This window comes from Rhinolophus ferrumequinum, chromosome 11 (genome assembly GCF_004115265.2).
Source record: "Rhinolophus ferrumequinum isolate MPI-CBG mRhiFer1 chromosome 11, mRhiFer1_v1.p, whole genome shotgun sequence".
NCBI classification, from domain to species: Eukaryota; Metazoa; Chordata; class Mammalia; order Chiroptera; family Rhinolophidae; genus Rhinolophus; species Rhinolophus ferrumequinum.
The window spans coordinates 45,384,521-45,411,084 of NC_046294.1; the positions used below are offsets into that span (position 1 = coordinate 45,384,521).

The following is a 26,564-nucleotide window of genomic DNA, read 5'->3' on the forward strand; positions in this document are numbered from 1 at the left end:
AAAAGACAAATCAGAATCTTTAGCTTCATATCACTTTTCAATTACTGTCCATTCTTTCTTCCAAATTTCTCAAGGAGGCATTCTGCACTTACTAAGTCTACTTCCTCATTTTCATTTGCTCAACTCATTGCATTATGGCTTCTGCCTCCATTTTCTGCTGATACAGATCACATCCTGGGTATCCATGGCCTCCATGTTACCAAATTCAAAGGATACTTTTTGCCTTGACCTTATTGGAAATCTTTGCTGCATTAGATGCTGCTGACCACTTCTCCCTCCTTGAAAATCTTCCCTCCCTTGGATTTATTCCATGACACTACTCTCCCCTGATTCTCCTCTTACTGTCTGTTTCTTCTCAGTTTTCTTCTTTTCCTCTGCTGGTTCCCCAAATGTTGGCATTCCCAGAGTTCAGTCCTCAGTCCTTTTCTCTTCTCACCTTATATGCTCTCCCTGGGAATGTATTAAAATAGTCCTGCCAAAGAAGGATGTTGAAGAAGTCCTTGCCAGACCCAACATCTGACTTATAAATTCCACTCCATACATTATGTGGGAAGATTTTACTCCTTATACATTTTCCAAATGATAACAAACACCCAGAAGAAAGAGGGTTTATTGGATCAACTACAAGAAAAATTACAATACCAAAGCAATACTTACATGTAGTGGTAGAAAAAGCTACCTTTGCTCCACTTCGTGACTTTGCTCCTAATACAGATGAAAGCTCTATTCTTCCATATAGGTGACTTGGGTGCCAACTTCCTGGTAATGCATAAAGCCAGTGCTCTTGATTAAATGACTCTGAATGGATTTGCTTCTAATTCAAGTTTTTCTTGATAAGTCCAAGGGAATAATATTAAAAGATTCCTGCCTCAGAGGGATCTACATTGGTTAGAACAACACACAGCATCTGAGGTGGTTCATAAGCTATTGTTTACTCCTAGGCCATGGAGAGCCTCAGAAGGGGGAAGAGAAACAAGTAGAGAAAGGATGGATGAAGGGCACAGGTTGACACCCATTGATCAGGAGGCGTTGCAGATCTCCCCCATTGAGGAGATCAGGGATTCAGGAAGACGGTGTGTGGGTCAAACTGCACTGTGTGTGAACTGCACATTTTCCTTTTGCATCTTAGCTAATTAGTCTACTCTTTCACACCCTGACCATCCTATCTGTGTTCCTCTGGTTACCTGAAGAGATTTCCCTGGATATTGCAGCCATCCTGCCCAATGGGGTTGGGAAGACAAGTATACTGATAATATTTCTGGCTTTTTATTTGCTCAAGCAGAAATTTGGAAGGCATCCTTTCCTTCATACTTTCATAGCCAATCAGTCAATTGATCACTGATTTCTATCTCCTGAATATTTACTAAACCCATATAATTGTTTCCATCCTCGTCCCACCACTATAGTCATCTCCCACCTAGACTATATCAATTGCTTCCTAACTGGTCCCTGCACTGCCAATTTTGCTCTCTTCCCATCTATTCCCCACTTAGCAGCCAGAAGTGATCTTCTAAAATGCAAGGGACAACATGCCACTCCCTTGCCTCAAACCCTTTGATGATTTTCCATTGCCCTTAAACTAAACTTTAAAACCCTCAGCGTAACATACAAGGCCCTTCTTGATTTGGAACCTACCCACATTTCCAGCTCCACTTATGCCATGCCTCTCCGCTATCACCCATACTGGCCTTCTCGTACTTCTCCTTTGACTTGGAATGATTTTCTCTTCCATGGCTGACCTCTATTGCCTTCACCCCATTCCCCTCACATAAGTGCCACTTCCTTCTTAAAGCCTCCCCAAATCTCCCCAGGCAAAATTTAGTCCACTTACCTAGCATCCTGCACATCTCATTCAAGATACTCATCACATTTCTAATCACGTTTAATGTGTCTTTCCCCTGTTACTTAAACTTCAAGAGGGCAGGAACTGAATCTTGTTTCTTCATGTGTGCTTAGCACCAAGGACAGTGTCTCACACATAATAATTATTAGTCAAAAGAGAATGAATAAGTGAATGAGGACACCTTTCTTCTCCTGGGTAACTCTTACTCATTTTCCAAGGACCAGGATCAGATGTTATATACTCCAGTTTGGGTTACAGTCAAATCGGATTCATCTTTGGATCCCTAAACTTAGCTCGGGACCTGGTACATGGTTCATACATATATCATAGAGGTTTGTCAAATCATAATAAACTCTTGGCCAGGAGTTGATAATTGTTGAAACTGAGTCATGGGTATATGAGGGTTCATTACACTGTTCTGTCTCCTTTTGTATACAGTTGAAAATTTCCATAATAAAACATTAAAACATTTATATTCACCTTAAGTCAAGTGAAAGTATAGTCAAAGACGTTCTTGAGGCTTCTAGCTTGGGCAAGCCAGTAGATGGTGGTGTCATTCTCTGGGATGGAGGAAGTGGAGCTGCCTCTACTCTTGTGTGTGTGTGTGTGTGTGTGTGTGTGTGTGTGTACACGTGCGCGTGCATGCACATGGAGTGTGTTGGGGAGCGTTCTTTTTCACCCCAGTGAAAATTCTTAGAAGGCCAATAAAGGGGATGAAATAACGAATTTCTATTTGGGCACCTTTAAGTGTTAGAAACCTGACGGCACCTCCAGTCAGTTGCACAATAGTAGCTACCATAAATGAAAACCTCTGCCTTAAAGGAATGAGCCATGAGAGGGTTTCAGGATGGTAACAATCCCCTCATGATCCTTGGTGGCCTCTGGGCCACTGATCTGACCACTGGGAACGATGGCACTATCCAGGCAATCTGCAGTAAACACTGTGCCCCACTATTCCTTCCTTCACACTTTTCACCCATTCTCCCCTTCTTCATTACCTCTTATGTATTTCTACTGGGGAGCGATTTATTGACACCTGCAAGGCCATGGTGTCACAGCTTTATGTTCAGCAGCAGGGGTAGGGTGTCTAGAAACATCTGGTTCCAGTCTGAGTTCACCACCTTGTGACTGCAGGCAAATCTTTTTACCTTTCTGAATCTCAGCATCTGCCTCTGAAAAATGAGGATAACAATAGCGGCGATTTCACAGGGGTCAGTCTGACGCGAGGATGAATGCATGTAAAGGATTTAACACAGAGCCTGGCACAGTGTAAGCGGTCAATAAATACGAGCTATTATTATCGCCAGCGCTGTGTCCTCATCGCCTCTCCACCAGGACGCCCGGGAGTGCTGCCGCAAGAGCGGAGCAAGCTGCCTTCTCGGAGCCCTCCCTGCGCAGCTGCGGGCTGGCCCCGCCACAGCCACCCAGGCTCCTACCCGGTGGGTGCGTCGCCCCACGGGGGTGCGGGGCGGGGCCCTGCCGGCGCACAGGGCGACTCCGGGGCCTCGGGGTGGAGGGCGGTGTCGGGCTGGGTAGGGGTCGGCAGACGCGTGGGTAGCGCTGTGGGACCCGGGAACCCCGCGCTGGCGTAGCTGCTGGCGTGAGGCTTCCGCGGTGGGCTCACAGAGGCCGCAGGGTGGCATTGGGTGGGGCCCTTCGGGACACTGCGTCCAAGTGCAGCCCCGAGCGGCTCGCGCTCGCGCGCCCGCGCTCGGCCCAAGATGGCGCCCCTCCCCCCGCCCGCGCGCGCCCTCGCAGCTCGGGGCGCGGCCCCGCGGCCCGCGCGCTCCTGGGCGGGGGATGTTGTGATGGAGAAGCCGCCGCGGAGCCCGAGCCCCGCAGCCTGAGCCACCTCCGCCACCTCGGCCTGGGGCCTCCCCGCGCAGGTAGGAGCTGCCCCGGCCCGCGCCCAGCCCCGGAGGCCGGATCCCGACCCCCAGCGGCCCGCGGACTGCGCAGCCCCTTACCCGTGGGGGCCCGGGTACCCCCGGCCAGGCCCCATCTCCGCTGGCAGTCCTCGCACCGCGAGCATTCCCACCATCTCCTGTTCCCCCACCTCCATTGTAGGCTCCACCTCGGTCCTCAGCACGGTCATTCCGGACCTTTACCTCCTGCCCCTCCGGGATGAATAGGGGGCAAGTATTGGAGACGCGAAGAGAGGGGCAGTGGGGGGTGGGGGATGGGGGATGGGAGGTGAAGGGCTGGGTAGGGGACGTGGGGTGAGGTAGGCAGAGGCCGCACGTTTTCCTGCAGGGTCCCAGGCCTGGAATCTGTCAAGCCGCATTCTGTCGCTCTCAGCGACCGAAAAGTGTGCTCTGGGGCCGGCTGTGTCCCCAGCTCTGCCAGGAGGCCTAGCACTCACAGAAGCACTCATTAGGAGCAGTGTTCCCACCGCCAATTCAGAGGTTGTTCCGAAACCTATTTTGAATCTGCCTGTGCATTTCTTGCATTCCAAACCTTCCAGCATAGCCCCAACTTACACCACTCTTCAAAGACAAAACCTTGTCTACACTTACTGTCTTCATTTCCTCACTTCCCATTCATTCTTAAAACCGGTTCACTCTGTTTTCTGTCTCTCATACTCAACTGAAACTGCTCAAGCCAAGGTCACCTGAGACCTCTATGTGGCCAAGTCCAATGCACACTTTACTGTTATCCCCTTTACGTTTTCATAGTATTCAGTGGTGTGTGTCAACTCTCCTTGAAACATTTTCCTGGTTTCTCTCCTGGCATTGTCTGCTCCTTCTCAATCTTATTTGATACCTTTTTCCTTTTCCTTTAGATGTCAGTGAAGCTCTTAGTTCTGTTCTGAGCTATCTTCTTTCATTCTGCACTTTCTCCTGGGTATTTTATTCACTCCCAAGGCTTCAAATTTCATCTCTCTATTTATCTATATCTATCTATATCTCTATATCTCTCTATCTCTATCTATATCTATATCTATACCTATAGGTGATCATACCTATACCTATAGGTATAGATATATACATAGATAGAGATAGAGAGATATAGACATATAGATAGGTAGAGATATAGATATAGATAGATAGATAGATATAGAGATATAGATAGATATAGATATAGATATCTGGCTCAGACTAGATTCAATATCCAACTGCCCTCACGACATCCTCTTGGAAGTCCAGCAGGAATCCAAACCTATAGATCCCAAGCTGAATTATCTTCCCTATGTTCCCTCTCTAGCCTTCTTCCAAATCTGTTCTTTCTTTAACTCTCAGAAATGGCTACTTTCTGATCAGTTACCTAAGCTGTAATCCTGGGCAACATTCTAGATTAACCTCTACTCCCTCACAGTCTACATCTAATGTTACCGAGTCCTGTCACATCCTGGTACCTAAATATTTTTCAAATGCATTCATTTTACTCCATCCCCACTGCCACCAAACTTAATCTAGGCCACAATCATTCTTTTCCCCTTGACTGGTCTAATAGCATACCCTCTTGCCTACCTCCCTATAACTACTCTCAACACAGTATGATCCTTTAAAAAATGTATCTGTTTGTTCATTTATTCATTCAACTAATATGCTTTGAGCACCTAGTATATACTAAATACTGTGTTAGGCACTGAAGATATAATTATGAACAGAATAGATTGGTTCCTTATCCCCTTGGAGTTGACAATCTGGGGGGGGCGGATTAAATAAGAATAAAATTACAAATTGTACTAAATACCATGAAGGAAATGTGGATGGTGCCCTGGGAACACAAAAGAGCACAAGCTAAACTGGTCTGGCGGGTAGGGAGAGAAAATCCAGGAAGGCTTCTCTGAGAACGTGACATTTGAACTGAGGTAAAATATGAGTAGAATTTAGTTAGGCTGAGAAAGTAGGGGAAGGAGGTTCCAGGCAGAAGGGAAATCAAATGCAAACACCGTGTGGAAAGAGACAGCATATTATCCTTGAGGAATCAAAGAAGGCCGATGAGGCTGGAGAACAGAATGCCAGAGCTGGAGAGATAGGCAGGGATAACTGAGCAGGACAACTGAGGCCATGTTACAAATTTTGGTCTTAAGGTCTTTGTTCTTGGTGTGGATTGTTGATGGTAGTGGATATGGAGAATAGATCAAATCTAGAAATATGTCTCAGAGAGAAAATTGTCAGTACCTGGAGATGGATTAAGTATAGGGAGTCAGGGAGAAGGTAGTGTCAAGGATGGTACCCCTACCTCTGGTTTGCACAACAGAATGGTTGGTCATATCATTCCACGATCCAGGATCCTGAAAGAGGACCACTTAGTGGTGAGTGAGAGAAACATGAGCGTGCATGTTTGAGAGGCCTTTGAGACATCCAAGTGGAGATGTTGAATGAAAAGTTGATATACATGTGTGGAGCGCAGATGAGGGGTCTGAAATGGAGGTGTAAATTTGGAAATCAGCATATAGATGGTAACTGAAGCTATGCTCATGAATGGATACCTATATTGCATAGTGGGTGAGAAAGACATTAAGACAAAAGGGCATAAGAACAGGCCGTGAGAAACTCTAGCTGGTAGAGGAAGATGAGCCAGCAAAGAAATCTAAGAAGCCGCTATACAGTAACTAGAGTATAGGAAGGAAACTGGGCGATGTAGCGGGTGGAAGCCATGGGTGAAAGTTGGATGAGTGGCCCCTAGTGTCAAATGCCAAGAGTACAACCAAGATGAGGACTTCAAGTGTCTGTTGGATTAAATGACAGAGGGGTCATGTTGACTTTCGGAGGAGCTGTTACTGAGTTGTGTTGAGAGTAGAAGCAGGATTGGAAAGGATTCAGGAGAGAGAGTGAAGTGATAAAACGGCTACAGTAAGTAAGACAACTCTTTCAAGAAGTTTACCTGCACAGGGATGACAAGAGAGCAGCAAGTGGCGGTTGAGGAGGGTCAGGTGAAGAAGGATTCTGTATTTAAGCTGGAAGATAGTGGATCCCATTGAGAAGGGTAGGTTGATTATATAGAAAAGAAAATGGATAAACAGTGGTGTAAAATTCTTGGAAAGGCGTAAAAGAAAGGATCCAAATGGTAGGTGAAGCAATTGGTTTTAGGAATAAGCAGAAAAAAAAGGATAGATGCTAAAGTCAGTAAGTTTGCATGTTTGAAGACATTCCCCCACTGATGGCTTCTATTTCCTCCGTCAATTAGGAGTGAGAGGATATCCTCTGAGAGGGAGAGGTGGTGCAGGGGGTGGTCCAAGGACCATTGTGTTCTTGTCTCAGCTTAAAAGTCCCTTTCTCAGAAAGGTCTTTAGTGATGTCTAAGCTGAGTAATCCTCAGACTCCTGTTCTTCCCCCATTACGATACTCAATCATTCATTCAACAAATGGGGAGTGCTTATAGATGCCAAGTATTACCGTGTTTCCCCGACAATAAGACCTAGCCGGACAATCAGCTCTAATGCGTCATTTGGAGCAAAAATTAATGTAAGACCCGGTCTTATATTATGGTAAAATAAGATCGGGTCTTATATAATGTAATGTAATACAATACAGTACAATACAATATAATATAATACCGGGTCTTACATTAATTTTTTCTTCAAAAGACGCATTAGAGCTGATTGTCTGGCTAGGTCTTATTTTCGGGGAAACAGGGTATTCTAGATACTGGCATTACATTGTATTGTAACAAGTTGTTCAATGGCCGTTTCACCACTACTCCGTGAGCTCCATTGGGGAGGAACCATTTCTTCATTATTAATCACTCTCCCCCATGCCATGCACAGTGCCTGGCATATGGTAAGCTGTCAGGTTAGAAGACCCTTGACCTTGAACAGGACTCACCCTTTCAATCCCCCCTCCCTGTTGTCTGATAGCTTCTTTAGGCATCATGGCCACTCTTAGTTTCTGTTCTGAATTCCCTGCCCAGCTCCCTGCCTTGAGCCAGAATCTTTTCTAGTCTGTCCATCTTTTGAGAGGCTCCAGGTATGGATAACCCCAGTGAGAGGGGAGAGGTTGGGTTGTGTTCCTTCTGGAAGATATTGGGTAGCTCAAAAAGTAAGGTGATGGTAACTACTCTGCCTTGGGCAAGGTGCTCAGGCCTTAGCACTTACTTACAACGGACCTTCCCCATTCCTCCCCCAGTACTTTCTGCCCTGATGATCAGAGATGGACAACGCTGCCCTGAAGTCAGCCTGGCTCTTCACTGTCCCAAACTCACAGTGCTTGTGCTTTTCCCAAATCACACCTCCAAGTGCTGAGGAGGTTGGTCCCATCCTGACCTCTGTGAAACCTGGCTCCATACACGACTGCTTTGGAGAAGGGCTCATTATGAGCTTGCCAGAGTCATGGCCTCTTCCACCTCCTGAAAATCATGGTGAACAGTGTAAGGGCCAGGATATCGGTTTAGGCTAACTCCCTCCCTCTCCGTTTCCCTAGATCTAAGCCTGCACCTGTCCAGGACCCCTGGCCCATCTTATTTCCTTCTCAGGGACTTGTCTTCATTCTCCAGCACCCTCCCTAGCACTCCCATTGCCCACCTCCAGCCCAAGTGTCTAAGTGTCTCTTCCCAACGAGTTCCGAACTTCCTAGTTCCTGTCACCCCATGTCTGTCCCCTCCATCCCTTCCTTCCTTCCACACTGAGGGCCTACTCTGTGGCAAATGCACAGTGCACTGTCCTTGCTAGTGGCAATCTGAAGTTGAGCAAGATACGGTCTCAGATGTTCTGACAGAATGCAGTCCTGGGTATTGTGAGATACAAAGGAGGGAATGGTCCTTTGAGGATGGGGAGGGAGGACTGAACAGGGAAGTCTTACTGCTTAGGGGCTGTGACCACTGAACCAAGTTTTGAAACATGAAACAGAGCTTCTCACGAGGGGAGACAGGATTCCAAGCCGAAGGTAACCAAAGAGCCAGGGCTGCAAGAGTGTGACGTTGTAGAATCTACCGTGCTTCGTGTGGCTGGAGGGTAAGGTGTGAAGGAGGCACGGAGGCAGGGAGGAGGAGGACTGAGATGCCATCGGGATTGGCTCAAAGGGGCTCTTGGTGTCCTGCTAAGGAGTGCAGATGTTATCCTAAAGGCAGCGGTGAGCCATCTAATTTTTCGAACTGGGGAATTACACAATCTGGTTTCCATTTTTGGAAGATTACTGTGATTCTGGCTAGAGGCAGAGCCGTTTGTTTTTTTCAGTTGTCAGTGACCACAGATTTTCTCGTTGTCCATGTGGAGCCACGCTAAGCAGACCAGCAGTTATACACGAGGCAAACACAGACAGGTGCTTTTTCTTTTATTTTACAGATGTATGCATAGCATTGTGCTAGGGTCTGAGGAGCTGGAAGGGACAGAAAGGTGAGCTATGGCTCCTGCCTCAGAAGCATGCACTGCACCTGAGAGATGGTAGAGCCTTGCTCGGCAGCCTAAAACACCTCACTGCAACCTGTGCTTGGTGCTGAGAGCTAGACTGAGATGGCAGAGAGAACTGAATCAAAGGGTCAGGGAATGAAAGAGCTTGTTAGTGGGGAACAGGGAGACAGAGCTCTCAGATGAGAAATTGAAGAGAAAGAACTGTACAGTGGAAATCAGAAAGGTGTGCTTTTGGGGGGCAATGAACAGAGTTGTGTGTTGGGGGGAAGGGTCAAGTAGGAAGAGAGAACTATGAGTGAAGGTATCAGGGTTAGTCTAGTAGGGGCTCTCTCGAGGGTCAAGACGAGAGGGGAAGTGGTTGGTCAGGGAGCATAACCTGTGAGGTGGGGGCAGTAAGGGTCAGGGAGCAAGTACTTTACAGTGTGGGTCAGGGAAGGACAGTAGTCCAGTAGTTGAAGGTCAAGGAGAGTGGGAAGGCTGCAATGGGGCCTTGACTGTGGGACCACTGGGATGATGGCGCTAGAAGGATAGGTAGGTAGAGAAGGTGATCGGCAAAGGGCTTGTGAAGAGGGAAGAGCGGGCTGGAGGGGACAAGTGGGTTGGCTGTCACTGAAACAGGAGATCCCCCCACCTGAAGGGCAGGTGGAGTTTGGTTGGGGCACCATGAGCAATGGTTGAGCCACAGTAACATGACCAAAGTGTGTTTTCTGATACTGGCAGAGGGGATGCGTAAATGGGGCCTGGAGGAGCTGGGAGGACACATTTATACATTAATTCAACAAATATTTATTGAGTTCCTCTTCTGTGCCAGGACTGTGTTAAGCGCTAGGCATACTACATGGGAAAAAAAGGAAATCCTCACCACCACGGCACTGAAATTATAGTCATGAGAAGACAATGCTGGCTTGTCAGGTGGTGCTAGGTGCTAGGGACGATTTGGGGATTGCTGAGACGGGGAATTGTGTCCTGCGGTTTTCAAAGGGTATTCGGGAAGGTCTCACTGAAAAGGTGACATATGGGCAAAGACCTTAAGGGCTGGAGGGTCCAGGTCAAAGTCTCATGCAGTGACCCAGGCATGGGGCATTATAGGGGCTGGCAGAGGGACTGGTGCCCAAGGTGTGATACTTTATAGAAACAGTCACCAAAATGTAGCTTCAATTGGCCAAGGGAGCCATGGATTGGAGCTGAAGGCCCTTTCTTTGTGACCTGCCTTCCCAGGACCATTCCAGGGTTGGTCTGCAGCTCTTTCTCTCCTGGCCTCCCAGTCCCTACTAGGGGGTGGGCTTGGGGGCTGGTTGAGCCCAGTGATTTATGATGATAGGAACACAGCCTGGGGGGCTCACAGGAGGAAGGGGGCAGTCAGTGTCCAGAGTCCAGAACACATGAGTCGGTCCCATGCCAGCTGTGTTCCTGGCACAATAAGCCCCAGCCAGCTGAGCTGGGGGTGGAGATGCACAGAGAGCCATTGTGTGGAGGCTCTGCTGCTGGGAGTGAGGGCAAAGCAGGGGCTGGCCGTGCTACCCCAGGAAGCTCAGGCCTGGGGATTTGGGGACGGGAATGTGGGAGGGCCTGGCCTGTGATAGGGGTGGTGGGGAAGGGGGAGAAGAGTTAAACTCAGTCACGCTTACGGGGAAAAACTCATGGGACACGGAGCAGTGTGTGCTGGGCTGCTGAGTGTAAGGGAGATGAGCAGGTGCAGGGTACAGCCCTGGGTCAGAGGCAGGGGTGCTGCTCTCCTGAGCTGGAGGCTCAACATGGTCTGCTCTCCCCCTCCCCCACAGAATCTGCCAAGGCCATGTCTGTTCCATCATCACTGAGCCAGTCGGCCATGAATGCCAACAGCCACGGAGGCCCCGCCCTGAGCCTACCCCTACCCCTGCACGCTGCTCACAACCAGCTGCTCAACGCCAAGCTGCAGGCCACGGCTGTGGGACCCAAGGACCTGCGCAGGGCCATGGGGGAGGGTGCTGGGCCTGAGCCGGGCCCTGCCAATGCCAAGTGGCTAAAGGAGGGCCAGAACCAGCTCCGGCGGGCCGCCACAGCCCACCGTGATCAGAACCGCAATGTGACCTTGACCTTGGCAGAGGAGGCCAGCCAGGAGCCTGAGACGGCACCCCTGGGCCCCAAAGGCCTGATGCACCTGTATTCTGAGCTGGAGCTCTCCACCCACAATGCGGCCAACCGAGGGCTCCAAGGACCCGGCCTGATCATCAGCTCCCAAGATCAGGGGGCAGATGATGGAGAGGAGAAGGCAGCAGGAGAGGCCGAGGAGGATGATGAGGAAGAAGATGAGGACGAGGAGGAGGACTTGTCTTCTCCTCCAGGGCTGCCTGAGCCCCTGGAGAGTGCGGAGGTGCCCGCCGGGCCCCAGGCCCTTGCAGACGGCCCCCGGGAGCACAGCAAGAGTGCCAGCCTCCTGTTTGGCATGCGGAACAGTGCAGCCAGTGATGAGGACTCAAGCTGGGCTACCTTATCCCAGGGCAGCCCCTCCTATGGCTCGCCGGAGGACACAGGTACCTTGTGGAGCTAGACACGGGGAATGTGGGAGGGCAAGAGGGCAGAGAGGCTAGGGCTAGCCTGGGGGTGAGTCACAAAGCCCATGTCCTTGGTCCTCAGCAGGTCACGCCCAGGTTTTCCTGAAGGAAACCTTTCCTATCTCCAGACAGTGCTTGAACAAGTTGATCAGTCCATCTGTCATGCATACCCTGATGGACAATGGACTAGTAGGTCCATTTAGGGGACACTTACCAGGTACTGGCCCTGTGTTCAGCACTGTCATATTTAATCCTGACAATGCTGAGAGGTAGGTACTATTATTATGTCCATATTACAGATGACAAGGAAAAGAGCCCTGGAGAGGTTTAGTCGCCTTCCCAAAGTCACAGACAGTCTGAGACCACAGTAGAACTGAGATAAACCGGGCCTGAATCCAGACCTGAGCTCTGGGCCCGTGTTAGCCTGCCCCTGATGCTCACAGCACGTTGAACAGGCTGCCCTTGGGCCGGATTTTAACGGGCCTGGTTTTAACAGGTCAGGTTTGGAGGGAGCAGCATCACCTCTCCACAGAGGTCTATTCGGGGGTATTGTATGCAGAGCACGCTCTGGGCACTGTAAGCACCCTGTTTGGTATCAGGAATAGGTTGACTGAAATTTAGGAAGCAAAGGAATAATAAACATACGCTTCTTTGTGGGGGAAGAAAAGAATAGATAATCGGACTCCAAGGATTGAGCATTAAATATGTCCCATTTAAATGAGTCTCCACATTTGCTAATGTCACATAGAGATAGATGCAGACAGAGCTGAGAGCACAGGGCAGAGATAATGGGCTGTAGCCACAATCAGGGAGTCTGATGGATAGAAGTATAAGTAAAGATTAAGAAAGACGCCCCTGCACCAGGCAGCAGGCACCATACCCAGACCCCAAACTGTGGAAACTCAGCAGGGAGCATGCGCTTCAGATGAACCACGGGCAGCACACCATCCCTGTTCAGAACTCTTCTTATGGACATTTTCAAACATATACAAAAATAGATAGAATAGAATAATGAGCCTGATTTACCCGTGACCCAGTTTCAACAATTATCAACACCTGGCTAATCTTGCTACATCTGTATACCACCTACTCCTGGGCCCCAGCCCAGCTTATTTTGAAGCAAATATTTTAATCCATAAATGTTTATCCATGCATTTCTAAGAGAAAAAACTCTTTTTAAAAATTCACAGTACCATTATCATGTCTACAACAATTTAACAATAATTCCTTAATATACAGTCAATGTTTACATTTTCTCAGTTGTCTAATAAATGTCCTTCCCCACCTTTTAAAAAAGTTTTATGGTTTGAATTAATATCCAAATAGGTTCAGACCTTTTGATGGTTGATATGTTATATATGTTATCCCTCCATCTCTCTCTTTATTTTTGCTTGCAGTTTTTTGTTTTTTAATTGAAGCTACTGTGGTGTTTGTTCTGGGTTTTCCATGGAAGGTCAGGATTGCAGACTCTCTCCCTGTGGTGCTAACATGTGCCTATTTCCCTGGATTTCCTGTAAATTGGTAGTGAGTTCCAGAGCCTTGATCAGATTCAGATTTGAGAGTTTTTTGTGTTTTGCTTTTACAAGAACACTTAATAGGTGATGTTGAGTGCTTGTATCAAAGACGAAGCCTCTCTTTTTTGTGATGTTAGTGGCCTTCGATGGTCATTGCCTGGACCCCCTTTAAAGAAGACAGCTGCTTCTCCAGTCTAGCTGGTTATTTATAGGGTTAGGTGCGGGGAGCCAGTTTTTGTAACTTTTTAAAGGAAACTGAAAACTGGATATTGATGTAAAATATCCCAATTTGTAAATGTTAGCAATCAATTCTGTTTTTAAAAAAGTACCATGCAGGCCACACAAAATCGACGGAGGCTTACACCAGTCTGCAGATTGTTAGTTTGCAACCTCAGCCCTAAGGGGTATGAGTCAGAGGCCAAATAATGGAGGGCCTGGTTGCTTAGAGACTCCTGGGATGGCTGCTGTGGTGGCCATATCTATGACCCTTCTGGGAGTAAGAGGACAGAAGGGAATGCCAGGCACGGGCAGCCCCTCAGCAAGGGTGTTGGCATGGTAAGAGGATGCTCAAGGTTTGAACTCTGGTGGCGGCTGTGAAATTGAGGGTAGTGGTGTGGGGCCAGCCGAGGAAAGGGCTTACTCTTTGTGATTGTGTTGCTACGACCATAAAGGCCCCAGAGAAAGTCTGGACTCCTTTAGTAATGGGGTATAGAATTGAGCAACAATTATTTTCTCCTTCCCACATTGGGATTTCCACAAAGTTGTTGATTGAATTCATAAATGCATGAATGAATGAATGAATGATGAATGAACTTTACTACCTGTCTTCGGTTCATACTCTGTGCCAGGCCTTGTCCTAAATGCTGGAAATGCATACTACAGGGGACAGATGTCCCTGCCCTCATGGCACTCCTAGTCTAGTGGGGAGACAGAAGTCAACAGGCAATTAGAATCAGCATGAAGCATTCTGGGATGGGGACGGGGTGCAGGAGGGACAGCCAACCCTGCCTTTGTGCATGGTGGGAGACAGGGGGGTGGGTCAATTTTGAGAAGTGACTTTTACACGGACGCCTGAAGGAGGAGTTGGTGACCCTAGGTAAAGATCAAGGGGAGGGAGGCTGGGCTCCGAGAGGATGAGGGGCTTGTCCCACGCGGGGAGGCCGGGTGGAGGCTGGTGGCTGGCGTAGACAAAGATACGGTTGAGAGGCAGATGGATAGGGGCTCCTGACAGCACACAAACCCTGTGGGGGGAATTTGGGTTCTATCCTGAGGGCAAGGAGAAAATAATTAAGAGTATTAAACTGGAGAGTAAGTTCCTTAGTTAAGCATTTCAGAACAATCATTTGGACTATAGTGTGCAGCCCAGACTGGAGGAGACTAGACTAGAGGGAGACCACCGTGAGGCTGTTGCAATGATCCAGGTAGGAAATACTAGTAGTTTGGGCTATGATAGTGGAGAAAAGGAGAGAGCATGATGGGCGTCCCTGACTCCGGAGCAAGTGACGACACCTGGCTTAGCCACGAAAGCATGCATGGATGAATGAGTGAAGGAATAATACCTGAATCTTTGAATTTGTGTTTGGGTGCCTGAGTGAATCGATGCAGGAATGAAGGTATATGTTCCTGAAGAAATGCACGAATGTGGAAGCAAAGGCCTGGGTGGGGCTGTGTTTGGAGGAGACGTGCCAAGCTCCAGAAGGGCCTCCCAGATGGTCAGGGCAGGAGATCGGCCCCTCCAGGACAGATCGGAAGGAAGAAGCTCTTTGAAGCAGGAAGGTACAGGCTGACAGGGATGGCAGATGGATGGGTGTGTGTGACTCAGTGAGAAGATGGTGAATTGGTCCCTAGATTTGAGAGATGTGTGACCTTCATGAAGAAAGATAGGGCTGTCCTGGGTGCTGGTGTTCTTGTAAGATGTGGCAGTACAGCCTGGGAGGCAATAGAATGTCTCTGGGGAAGAGAAGGCATTCTAATTCCCTAGGGCCTGAGATGAGGGGAGAGGAGGTGGTAATGGCTGCCTGGAAGGCTGGATGGGCAGGAAGAGCCCCTCTTCAGTGGGCCCACTCATTTGGAAGGTGAGGGTGGTGAGGCACCTGCCCAAATAACTCTCACGTCAGGTGTTCAGCCGCCTTGGTGTAACCACGCCCACTCCCAGCCCCTCTGTGCTTGGTTGCTCAGCAGCCTGGGTCTGGGGACTGCCTGTCCCTCAGTGCTGCCTCTTGGACCAGTCAGGATTCCTGGTTTCCCTGGTAACGGGAAGCACGTCAGCAGTCTGGGCGCTCCCAGCCGGTCCTGGTGCTGCGGTTGCCGAGGAGACGCTGCAGCCTTTCTGGGTCCTGGCAGGTGAGGGGGGTTGGTGCTGGGAGCCCCAAGCTCTGCCTCAGGCTTGCTGGGGCCCATGCTCTCAAGGCCCACTCTCAGGCTCAAACTGCTGGGCAGGTTCCTGGGAGAGGAGGCATCCCGGGAGCCTCGAAACCACACCCTGTTTGTGCTGAGAGCTCCAGGTTTTGTAGGGCCCCAGGTGGCTGGGGTATTCCCCAGGGGCTCACCCTCCTGTTGTCCCCAAGATTGGGCTTGACTGTGACACTGAGGTGACCCCTGTGGGGGGAGATAGAGATTCGGGTTTGGGGGAGGGGAGCCAGGGTTAGAAAGAAGAGATGTGAGTAGGAAGGGCTGGGGTCTCATGAGCCGCACTCCTCCTTTCCCCAAGGAGGTCCCCTCCCGTGGTGGTCCTGGCCCCTTCCTGGTGAGCTCCAGGCGGGGGAGGATCTTGCCTGGCAGGCGCTCTGCCCTGGTGAGAAGGGGGCGGGATGAGCTTTTCTCTGCAGCCCAGCACCAGGCTGTGAGCCCAGCTGGCTGGACTGGAGGGGCTGTGAAGAGGGAGGGTAGAGGCAGGAGGGGCTGGGAACGAGCGCCATGTTCTCCCAGGACTTTTTCCTGGCCATCATCCTGCACGACAGCAGCCCAGGTGAGGGGTAGCACGGGACTGGGCATGACGTGGAGCGGGGCTGGCAGGGAGCACAGAGGCGGAGGAGGCATGAGCTGGGCTGCAGGGCTGGAGTGGTGTGGTCGGCCAGGGGAGGAGGGATGTATATCACAGGTTCGAGGTACGCATGCATGTGCACGAAATGTTTGCCTGCATCTGTGTGGTAAGGGTCAGGGTGTGAGCATCTGAGGTGTCTCACACATGTGGCAGAGGTTGACGTCTGTTGTGTGTCTGAGTGTGCATTCACTGTGGTACCCACACATGTGTTGGGGGTCATTGTGGGTGTGGTCTCTGCACATGTTTGTGGCAGGGGCTGGTATATGTAGCTGTGTGTGTGCACACCTCTGTGTAAGGCATTAGTGTATGGCTGAAGTTTGTGTGTGTGTTTGCCAGTTTTCTGTGTGTACATACACTTGTGTTTGTGGTGGCCGCACAGATGTGTAGTAGGGCTTGTATGTGCTGTGTGTCTGTGTGTACATGTGTGTGCAGGAGCTGGTAAGTATGTGCACCTGAGGTACGGATATGTATGATAAGAGGTCAATTGGGGTCACCCAACCTCCCTTCTCTCTGCCTTCCTTCTTCCGTCTATGTGGCCACATTAGCTGGGAGCAGGGCTCAGGAGGAGACCATTTCCTTGTCCCCTGCTGGTGGCCCCCCATGCTGTGACTTCATACGGTGGGCTCTAGGAGAAAGCGAGAACCATGTTGCGCTGGAGCCCTTCCCCCCACCCCTTCTTCTCCACCATGGGGTCTCAGGGTGGGGACTGGGCATAAGCACTCGCTGTCTGCTTGCTGGGTGGGCCAGACCCTCACCAAGCCCCCAACCTGGCAGATTCTTTCTGGAACCCCAACGCCTTCGAGACGGATTCCGACCTGCCGGCTGGATGGATGAGAGTTCAGGACACCTCAGGGACCTACTACTGGCACATCCCAACGGGGACCACCCAGTGGGAGCCCCCGGGCCGGGCCTCCCCATCACAGGGGAGCAGTCCCCGAGAGGAATCCCAGGTGAGGCTCATAGGCCTGTTGTGTTTTAACTGGGGTGCAGGTGTGGTGCTGCTGGAGCAAGCTGAGTCGCCCATTCATTACTCCTGTCCCTCTTCGCAGCTCACCTGGACAGGCTTTGTCCATGGAGAAGGCTTTGAGGATGGAGAATTTTGGAAGGTGAGTCGGGGGGTGGACCTGCTTCACAGTGGGGGAGCTGCAGAAGGGGTATGAGTTTGGTCCTGATTCCTCTCTCCCCTTCTCAAGGATGAACCCAGTGAGGAAGCCCCGATGGATCTGGGACTGAAGGGCCCTGAGGAGGGGACATTGCCCTACCCAGCTCAGAGCCTCAGGTGAGTGGGAAGGCACCATGCCGAGGGGGGGATGGACCTATTTGGAAGGGGCCTCGGGACAGCTCCCTGTTTGGGGGCCTGTACCAAGTGTTACCATCTGCCTCTAGCCCAGAGCCATTGCTCCAAGAGGAGGAGAAGCTGCCCCAAAGGAATGCCAACCCAGGGATCAAGGTTTGTTCAAGACCCCCATGCACATTCCCTGGGCTGGGTCCCCTCTGTGTGTAGGAGAGCCCCTCGTGTCATGTTCTGGGACATGTACAGACTCTGGTCTCAGTACAGTTCCCCAGGTCCTGAGTTAGAAGCTCTCCCAGGCACTTTAGTTTTTAACTCAACCAGCTCAGTGGCCCGATGGGGCCTTTCCAGGCCTGGCTCAGATACTTCCTCCTACTAGCAGGAGTCTCTTCTGAAACCATCACCCCTCCCACCAACTATATCCTGTTTTGGGAGCTTCTCGGTCTGAGCTCAGAACACCCACCCACCCACCACAATCTGAGTCAGGGACTAACTCTGGTCTCAGCAAAACCCCCTGTGTCCTGTACGGGGGCTCCTCCAGTTGTAGCTCAGATCCTCTTCCTCCCAACCCCTCTTCTGTGTCTGGCAGTGTTTCGCTGTGCGCTCCCTAGGCTGGGTGGAGATGACTGAGGAAGAGCTGGCTCCTGGACGCAGCAGTGTGGCTGTCAACAATTGCATCCGTCAGCTCTGCTACCACAAAAACAATCTGCATGACCCCATGTCTGGGGGCTGGGGGGAGGTGAGGGCCTGGGCTCACGGGGAGTGGTATAGTGGGGAAGTAAAGGGAATTACGAGAGGTGGGAGAGCAGAGCTGCCCAGGTGGGGGCTGGGGAAGGGACGCGTTGTCCCACCCCAAGTGACAGCCTGTGAGGTAGATGTGTGACCCCAGGTCAGGAACTTGGGCAATGGTTGTCTAACCTCTATGGGGATGATAAAAGGAGTAAGAGATGACAGATGTGACCTCTACTTGAATGCAGCCTGCAGGGTGGGTGGGTGCTACACCCAAGCAAGTATCCCAGAGCTGTAGCTGACTTGCCCTGAGCTACAGGTGGTGGAGCTTAGCCGCCCTCCCAGCTGGGACACCACTGAGTGCCTGCTTCCTGGGCCTGCAGGGAAAGGATCTGCTGCTACAGCTGGAGGACGAGACGCTAAAGCTGGTGGAGCCGCAGAGTCAGGCCCTGCTGCACGCCCAGCCCATCGTCAGCATTCGAGTGTGGGGCGTCGGGCGGGACAGTGGAAGGTGGGCGCAGGACCTGGGATCTTCGGGTGGGGGCTCATCCAGCAGCCAGAGTGGGGCCCTCCTCCCTAACACTGTTCTTTGCCTCTCTTGTGCTGCCGGACCCAGAGAGAGGTACTATGCCTATTTACATCCTTCCTCTTCCCACACCTGGACCCAATGCCTTGAAGCACCCAAGTTCTCCTATTTTGTCCTGCCCCTCCCTGCCCGCTATGCTCAGCCGTTGTCCCTCACCTCCCCATGCATGCCTGTCTGCCCTCTAGCCAGAAGGCAGCACCCACAGGACACCATCTGAGGGCAGAAGCCCTGGAAGCTGCGATGGACAGGGAGGGTGTGGGTGGGGTGGGGACGAGGCTCAGCACCGGATGGCACTGGTAGACACTGAGATGCCCCTCCCCCACAGGGACTTTGCCTACGTAGCTCGAGATAAGCTGACCCAGATGCTCAAGTGCCACGTATTTCGCTGTGAGGCACCCGCCAAGAACATCGCCACCAGCCTGCATGAGATCTGCTCTAAGGCACGGCCCCCTCCACTCCCTGGACTAGCTGCCACCTTCTCTACAAGGGTGTGGGTGGGGTCACTGAGTAGGGGTGGGGGTATCCAGGCTGAGGAAGCCCTAACAGACTCTCCCTTGCTCTTTCCCCCTGGCCCTCCCTTCCTCAGATCATGGCTGAACGGCGCAATGCCCGTTGCTTGGTAAATGGACTCTCCCTGGACCACTCTAAACTTGTGGATGTCCCTTTCCAAGGTCAGTGTCACAACCCCACCAGGTCCGGCTCAGCTTTTTTGGCAAAGGTGGGGTAATCCAAAAAGAGACATGAGCTACAGGACAGACATGAAAGAAAAATGGGCACGTGGGAACTAAATTCTTTGGACCAAATAAGTGGAGGAATTTCGGTTAAAGGGAGGCAGGGGGAGGGGCTGGAGGTAGGGCCTCGGAAGAAATGTCCTGCTTATGCCCTCATGGTGGGAACTGAGAGTGAGCAAGATCTGCCAGCATGATTGATCCTCCTCTGCTTTCCCACAGTGGAATTCCCAGCGCCTAAGAATGAGCTGGTGCAGAAGTTCCAAGTCTATTACCTGGGAAATATGCCTGTTGCTAAACCTGTTGGTATGTGTGTCCTCCTTCATCCAGGGACCACCACCTTGATTCCAAAGCTCTGCCCCCACCCTCTGCCTCCCAGTGTCTCTTTTACCGGATCTTCTTCATGCTTGATGTCACCTTGCCCTTCAGAATGCATCCCACCTCCTGTACCTCTGTCCCAGCTGCACTCCGTGTCCTGCCTATTACAGCAGTTGGCATGCCTTCACTGAGTGTGAACCAGTGAACCAGGCACTTCGGGAGACCCACTCTTGAATCCCATGGAAGAGCTTTGATTGGGTTGGAAGGCAGATCTTAGATGACTGGAGATACCAGGCAGCAGCTGGGAGCTGGGTTTGGTATTACAGCACCAGCTGTGGGCTGTGAGCATCTGCAGAGGAAGCAGTGAGCATAATTGTCATGTACTTTATTGCTTGTAAAGTATTTCCTTATATATTAGGTCATTTAATTCTTGATGATCCCATGAGGCTGTGATTATGATAATCCCTATTTTATAGATAAGGAAACTGATGGTGGAGACTATCAGGTTCACTCATATTTCAGTGCATTCACAGTACCTGTTATTTATTTGTTCATTCACTTAGCAAATACGTACTTACGAAGCCTGCCATGTGCTGGATCCTGGGAGAACAGTGGCCATAGTCCTGCTTTCAAGGAGGTTACAGAAGAAAAAACAAGAATTAATCAAATAATCACAAAAGTAAACGTATAATTACAAATTTAGTCAAACATTGAAAGAAGTGAGGTGCTATGAAACTATGTGACAGAAAAACCTCATTTAGTCCAGGGAGTCAGAAAGACTTCATTGAGAAAGTGACATTTGAACTGAGATCAAAAAATGAAGAGGTGCTAATGTGGTAAAGCAGGATGGAGGGAGAAGTAAGGTAGGGGAAGATCATTCCAGGAGGAGTGAACGGTGTGTGAGAGGACCCAGAGTGGAAGGCACTTTATACTGCAAAGGCATTGAGAGAAGGCCAGTGGTGCCAGATGAGCCTGGGAGCTGGGCAGTGGTCAGACCGTGTGGGACTGACCTCACACGTCATGTTAACAATTTGTTCTTCATCCTAAGAGCAACCAGGAGCTAATGAAGTATTTGCAGGCGAGCACTTGGAATAATCAGACACGAATTTTGTGAAGCTCACGTTGGCTGTACCATGTAGAAAGGTGTTCAGTGGGTGGAGGTGGTGTAACTCAGGATCTTGCAGTAGTGGTAGCCAGTAGGGAGAACAGCCTGGACTCTGGTGGAGCTGAAGAGGAGTGTGTAGATTCAAGAGCTATTTAGACAATTAAAATCAACAAGCCTTGGTGATTGATTGAATGTGGGGTGAGGGACAGAGGCACTGGGAATGACTCCTGTCACCCTAGCTTTTGGAACTGAGTGGAGAGTGGTGCCATTCTCTAAAGGTAGCAGACACTGGAAGAGGTCAGTTTCGGTGTGAAGATTGTGAGTTCAGTTTTAAACATGCAGAGTTTGAGGTGACTTCGGGAAGCTGAGTGGGAAACTTCAGTAGGCAGCTAGAGTCACAGAGGAGAAGTCTGGGCTGGCGATGATGTAGGCATCACTTGGTTATAGAGCTTATCAAGGCCCTGAATGTGGAGAAGACTGACCCCAGAAAGTGGTCAGTCTGCAGTGAGAAGGGAAATGAGGCTAGGCCTAGCTTTGAGGCCCTCTAACATTTAATGGATTGTTGGAGGAGGATGAAACTGCCAAGGATGGTGAGAGCAGAAGGAGAAAGGCTGGAGAAAAAAAGAGACTGCTTCAAGAAGTGGTTGGGTGTCATGTCAATACACACTGAATAACTCAACAATGTTTGGTGAATGGATAAATAAACCAACATATGAAACAATGAATGAGATGACATAGCCAGGAGATATTGGACCTAGGACTCAAACCCTGGTCCTCTTTAGTTCTCTGCTCTTCCCCTCAAACCATGCTGACTTTAATGACCAGCGCCTTACATTCAGTGAAGGAAGCCTTCTTAGAAAGCAGGGGGATTGAGCTGGGCTTTGAAGAAAGGCCTGGATTTACGGTGGAGTGGGTATTCCAGTTGGACTCAATGGCACTGCCACAGACATGGAGCTGGAGGTGAGAATAATATGCTGAGGGAGAAGGAAAGAGGCTTGGCTGACTCCTACCTCTTTGCTCTCATTACCTCCTCCCTCTCACCCTTAACTTCTAAACCCTAGTTGCCTCATCCAGTTATTACCCCTCCTCCTGTATCCATCCACCACCCTACACACAGGTTCTCATTACACTTAATCATCTGTCTGCAACCCTTGCCTGCCCCTCTGCTGCCCATCAGCTTGGTGAGTCTGCTTGGTTAAAGCCACAGCTTTCATCCCAGTAGGCTGTAAGCTCACTTCCTGCTTTATCTTAGGCTCTTTTTTTAACCTCCAAGAGTTTAACATTGGCTCCTGCTGAAGCTGCAATATTAATTTGCTAAGCATTCATTGACTCAACAAATGCCTACTGACTGCCTGGTTTGTGCCAGGCACTATTTCAGGTGCTTGGTGTACATTAATGAACAAAACGGACAAAGATTCTTGCCTTCAACTATGAGGTATGATCACAAAATATGGTGAATGTTTAAATAAAAAAGATTTATTACAGCAAAAGACACATGGCCATTAATCCCCCTCGAAATACTCCCCCTCACTTCAAACACATTTATCCCGTCATTCTTGCCACTTTCTGAAGCAGTTCTGGAAGTCCTCTTTCCTGAGTGCCTTTAGTTGCACTGTGGTGGCTGCCTCAATGTCCTGAATCAATTCAAGGACGTTTACCTTTCATGGTCATTTTGACTTTGGGGAAGAGCCAGAAGTTGCACGGAGCCAGATCTGGGGAATAAGGTGGATGAGGACACACCATAGTGTTTTTATTTGACAGAAATTGCTATACCAGAAGTGATGTGTGACACAGAGCCTTTCCATTATGATCACAAAATATGATGAATGCTGCTGCTGAGTGCCATCAAACAGAAAGGCAGACATTTTCAATATGGGAAGTGGCATATCGAAGCTTATTAGTAACAGTGTGTGACAAGTTTCAACTTGTTCGTTGTAGTCAGTTGGGTGTGAGCTACGGTTGAGAGAAGGTGTGTTTTGAAGTGTGCCGTAAATCATCCTCCATAATGACAACACTCTGTGTCACACATCGTTTCTGGTATAAGGCAATTTCTGTCAGATAAAAACATTATGGTGTGTCCTCATCCATCTTATTCGCCAGATCTGGCACCATACGACTTCTGGCTCTTCCCCAAAGTCAAAATGATTCAGGACATTGAGGCAGCCATGACAGCACAACTAAAGACATTCATGAAAAAGGACTTCTAGAACTTCTTCAGAAAGTGGCAAGAACTATGGGATAAGTGTGTTCAAAGTGAGGTGGGGAGTACTTTGAGAGAGATTAATGGCAATGTGTCTTTTGCTGCAATAAATTTTTTTTATTTAAACATTAGCTGTATTGTTTGATCACACCTCATAGCTGACATTCTAGCCAGACAATAAAATAAGTAAATTATATAGTACGTTGGAAGGCAACAATTGATATGAAAAAAAATGCACAGCAGGATAAGGGGGATTGGGAGTGCAGGGCTAGGGGTCAGGGTGTAGGTTTCAGTCCTGAGTTATTACCAACTTAGGCTTTGTTCTTCTGCTTTCCACACCTCCATGCTGATCCTCCCACACTCTGAGTCCAGGCTCCACCCCCATCTGCTTCTTAAGCAGTTTGACTTTGATGTATCATCCACACATGATCTTTGCGACTTCCCATTGACTGGTCTCAATGTCATAACTATCACAGCCTTCTGCAATCTGACGAGGCCCACCCACTCCTGCCTGCATTGTCACCCTTTTGAGGACTCCCAGGTTACTTGGTTATACCAGTTTAGGCATATTGGCACATGTTGCCTCAAGGGTGACTTGCTTGTGCATCTGGAAATCCTTCAGTTGATAAGCTCTGTGCTGGGATTGGTCACACATAGATGAATTAAACTTGATTTTTGTCTTTGAGATGGCCAGCCCAGTGTGGAAAAGGTTTTCTGGCAGTTACAAGGTGTTGTGCTAAGAATTGTCCCAGCAACACCCTCTCTCTGCCCTGCAGCAGGAAAGGCTTCCCAGGTGGGGCCTAGGTGAACCCTGAAGGATGAGAATGTGGTTTCAAAGACAGTCAAGGGGGAAAGGGCACTCCCGACAGAGGCTTTTCCCTCAGTGACAGTCTGTGTCCCTCGAGGGCATCCTCTTCTCTTACTTTGTATTCCCTACTTGTCCCGAAGGGCATTTGCCAAGATGAGATGTTAATACATGCTGCATAAGTCATTTGAAGCTCAGGGAGCAGTAAAATAGGAGGCTTGATAGCTCAGATGAGGCTAATTTTTGGAGGACTTGCGTGCTTGGGAGTTTGGCCTTGATCCAGACAGAGGTAAGATGAGCAAGGCCAATATGAGGGAGAACTTTCGAGGAAGATCTTTGTTCTCTGTCCACAAAGGGTCCATGTAGTCTGCTTCTAATAGGAGCCCAGAGGCACTGAAAGAGGCAAGAGGGCCTGGGATGGACCATACAGGTGTGTGCTTTTTCATTGGTGGTGTTCACTCTAACCTCTTTGCTGCAAGCGTGAAGACACCAGGATCACACTGCCAGCTCCTAAGTGCTGCAGGAACTGGAACCCATGCCTCCACCATGCAATGTGCTATCACCTGGGTTCTCCGCTGAGTGCAAGCAGAAGTGGGGTGCATGAGTGGAGGAAACCGTTGTGTTACAAGGGAAAGTTGATTGATCTAAAAGCCAGGAAACTTGGGTTCCTTGGCCTTTGAGCACATTATAGAAGTTGTAGGTTGCAACTAAGAATTTGATAGCCCTCCTAGTTCTGGAAGGTAGCAAAATAGAGAAGAGTCAGGAAAGGCTTGGCTAAGAACCCAGGCGCGGGAAGCAGACTGCCTGTGTTAGGATCCCCTTTCCTCTATGTGACCTAAGGTTTATTACCTAATTTCTATAAGCTTCCTCATCTATAAAATGATGACCAAAGAGTCTGTTGTGAGATTGTTGTAAAGCACTTAATGATTTAACAGTGTGACATAAGAGTAAACATTTCCTCAAATGAGTATTTTTAAAAAAACAAGGTTGGGTCTTGGGAGAGGCCTGGCCTGAGGGGTGATTTGGGAGTCATTGTGTGAAGCAATGGAAGGTCTGAGTGTGGATGAGCACTGAAAGCAGGATGTGGGGGATTCAGAGCTTCGGGAGGTCAAGCCGTAGGAGGCGAGAGGAAGAGGCAGAGTCAACAAAGAAAACTAGGATTCAAGATGAAAGAAACCAGAAAAGTGCCAAGTTGCTGAAGCCAGAGGAAACCACTAAGGAAGGGATACCTGCGCAACACTGTTGGGGACTGTAGGCTGGTGAAGTGGGGGTGGAGCAACAGCTCTGGGCTTGCAAAAGCTAGGGTAGAGCGGGGTGTCCTCTCTCCACCCCCAGTGGTGCCATATTTGTATCCATATCTTCTAGGGGTAGATGTGATAAACGGGGCCCTGGAGTCAGTCCTGTCCTCCAGTAGCCGTGAGCAGTGGACCCCAAGTCATGTCAGCGTGGCCCCTGCCACCCTCACCATCTTGCACCAGCAGGTATAGACCTGGTTGGGAGAAGGCATGTCAGTGCTTTGCCATGGAGGGGAGACGGGGGGGGGGGGGGGGGGAAGGAGGGGAAGAGCTGACAATAAGATGGACGTGCCACTAAAACACAGAGAGTCCAGCTGTGCCTTACTAACTGGGTTCCCTCCCCACAGACAGAGGCAGTGCTGGGCGAGTGTCGGGTGCGCTTCCTCTCCTTCCTGGCAGTGGGCAGAGATGTCCACACGTTTGCATTCATCATGGCTGCCGGCCCAGCCTCCTTCTGCTGCCACATGTTCTGGTGTGAGCCTAATGCAGCCAGCCTCTCAGAAGCTGTGCAGGCTGCGTGCATGGTAAGAGGGGAGGGTGGTGGAGTGGTGACACTGACCCCAGGTGGGGCAGGCTGGAAAGTGACTGCCCCACCTGCCTTTCTGCAGCTCCGCTACCAGAAGTGTCTCGATGCCCGCTCCCAGGCCTCCACCTCCTGCCTCCCAGCACCCCCTGCTGAGTCCGTTGCTCGGCGTGTTGGGTGGACTGTCCGCAGGGGTGTTCAGTCGCTGTGGGGCTCCCTCAAGCCCAAACGCCTAGGGGCCCATACTCCCTGAAGTCCTCAGTCCTCCCTCCACCTGCTTGCATTGGGCCCCAGGGAACTCAAGGGTATGGGGCAGGGAAGGGCCCTACAGGCTATTCTTAGGCCTCAGCCTGCCCCTCCCAAATTGCCCCCCCCACAGTAGCTGGGTTCCCTGCCTAGGGGCTGGGGAAGGAGACAGCTAATCCTTTCAAGTGACAATACTGGATTGATGACAAGACGAACAGGAAGCAAGGCCAGCCCCAGGCTCTCCATCCCCACGTTTCAGGTGGAGCAGGAGGAACTGGTCTAAGCCAGGTCCCATCTTCGTAGGGTCCAGCAGGGGCAGAAGGAGGGGACCAGTCCAGACATGGGTCCCCTCGCCCCTGCTCCGTGGCATCTCTGCTGTACTGATATCACTAATAAAGTCTGTCTGCCCTGCTGAGCTGTGTGCCGTCCTGTGCCTGCACCACGCCATCACCCCCATTACCCTGACCCCTCAGTTGGGCTCTTGTTCCCAAGGCCCCTTGCCCTGCCTGC

At 50.2% G+C, this 26,564-nt stretch overlaps 1 protein-coding gene across 9 annotated transcripts; it reads left to right on the forward strand.

The window, feature by feature from the left end:
* Positions 1-3,150: 3,150 nt before the first annotated feature.
* Positions 3,151-26,469, forward strand: APBB1 (amyloid beta precursor protein binding family B member 1). Of its 9 annotated transcripts, XM_033120254.1 has the most exons (16): positions 3,610-3,729; positions 3,911-3,978; positions 10,919-11,650; positions 17,003-17,178; positions 17,278-17,334; positions 17,422-17,507; positions 17,615-17,678; positions 18,109-18,258; positions 18,632-18,759; positions 18,865-18,870; positions 19,160-19,274; positions 19,421-19,505; positions 19,785-19,868; positions 25,356-25,471; positions 25,633-25,809; positions 25,894-26,469. In XM_033120254.1, exons 3-16 carry the CDS (start codon positions 10,933-10,935, stop codon positions 26,059-26,061), a joined length of 2,130 nt encoding a protein of 709 aa, XP_032976145.1. In that variant the 5' UTR covers positions 3,610-3,729; positions 3,911-3,978; positions 10,919-10,932; the 3' UTR covers positions 26,062-26,469. The 9 variants fall into 9 exon arrangements, with proteins under 9 accessions (XP_032976144.1, XP_032976143.1, XP_032976145.1 ...); XM_033120253.1 differs by lacking the exons at positions 3,610-3,729; positions 3,911-3,978 and adding an exon at positions 3,151-3,282; XM_033120252.1 differs by lacking the exon at positions 3,911-3,978 and having other exon boundaries at positions 3,578-3,729.
* The last annotated feature ends 95 nt before the right edge of the window (positions 26,470-26,564 follow it).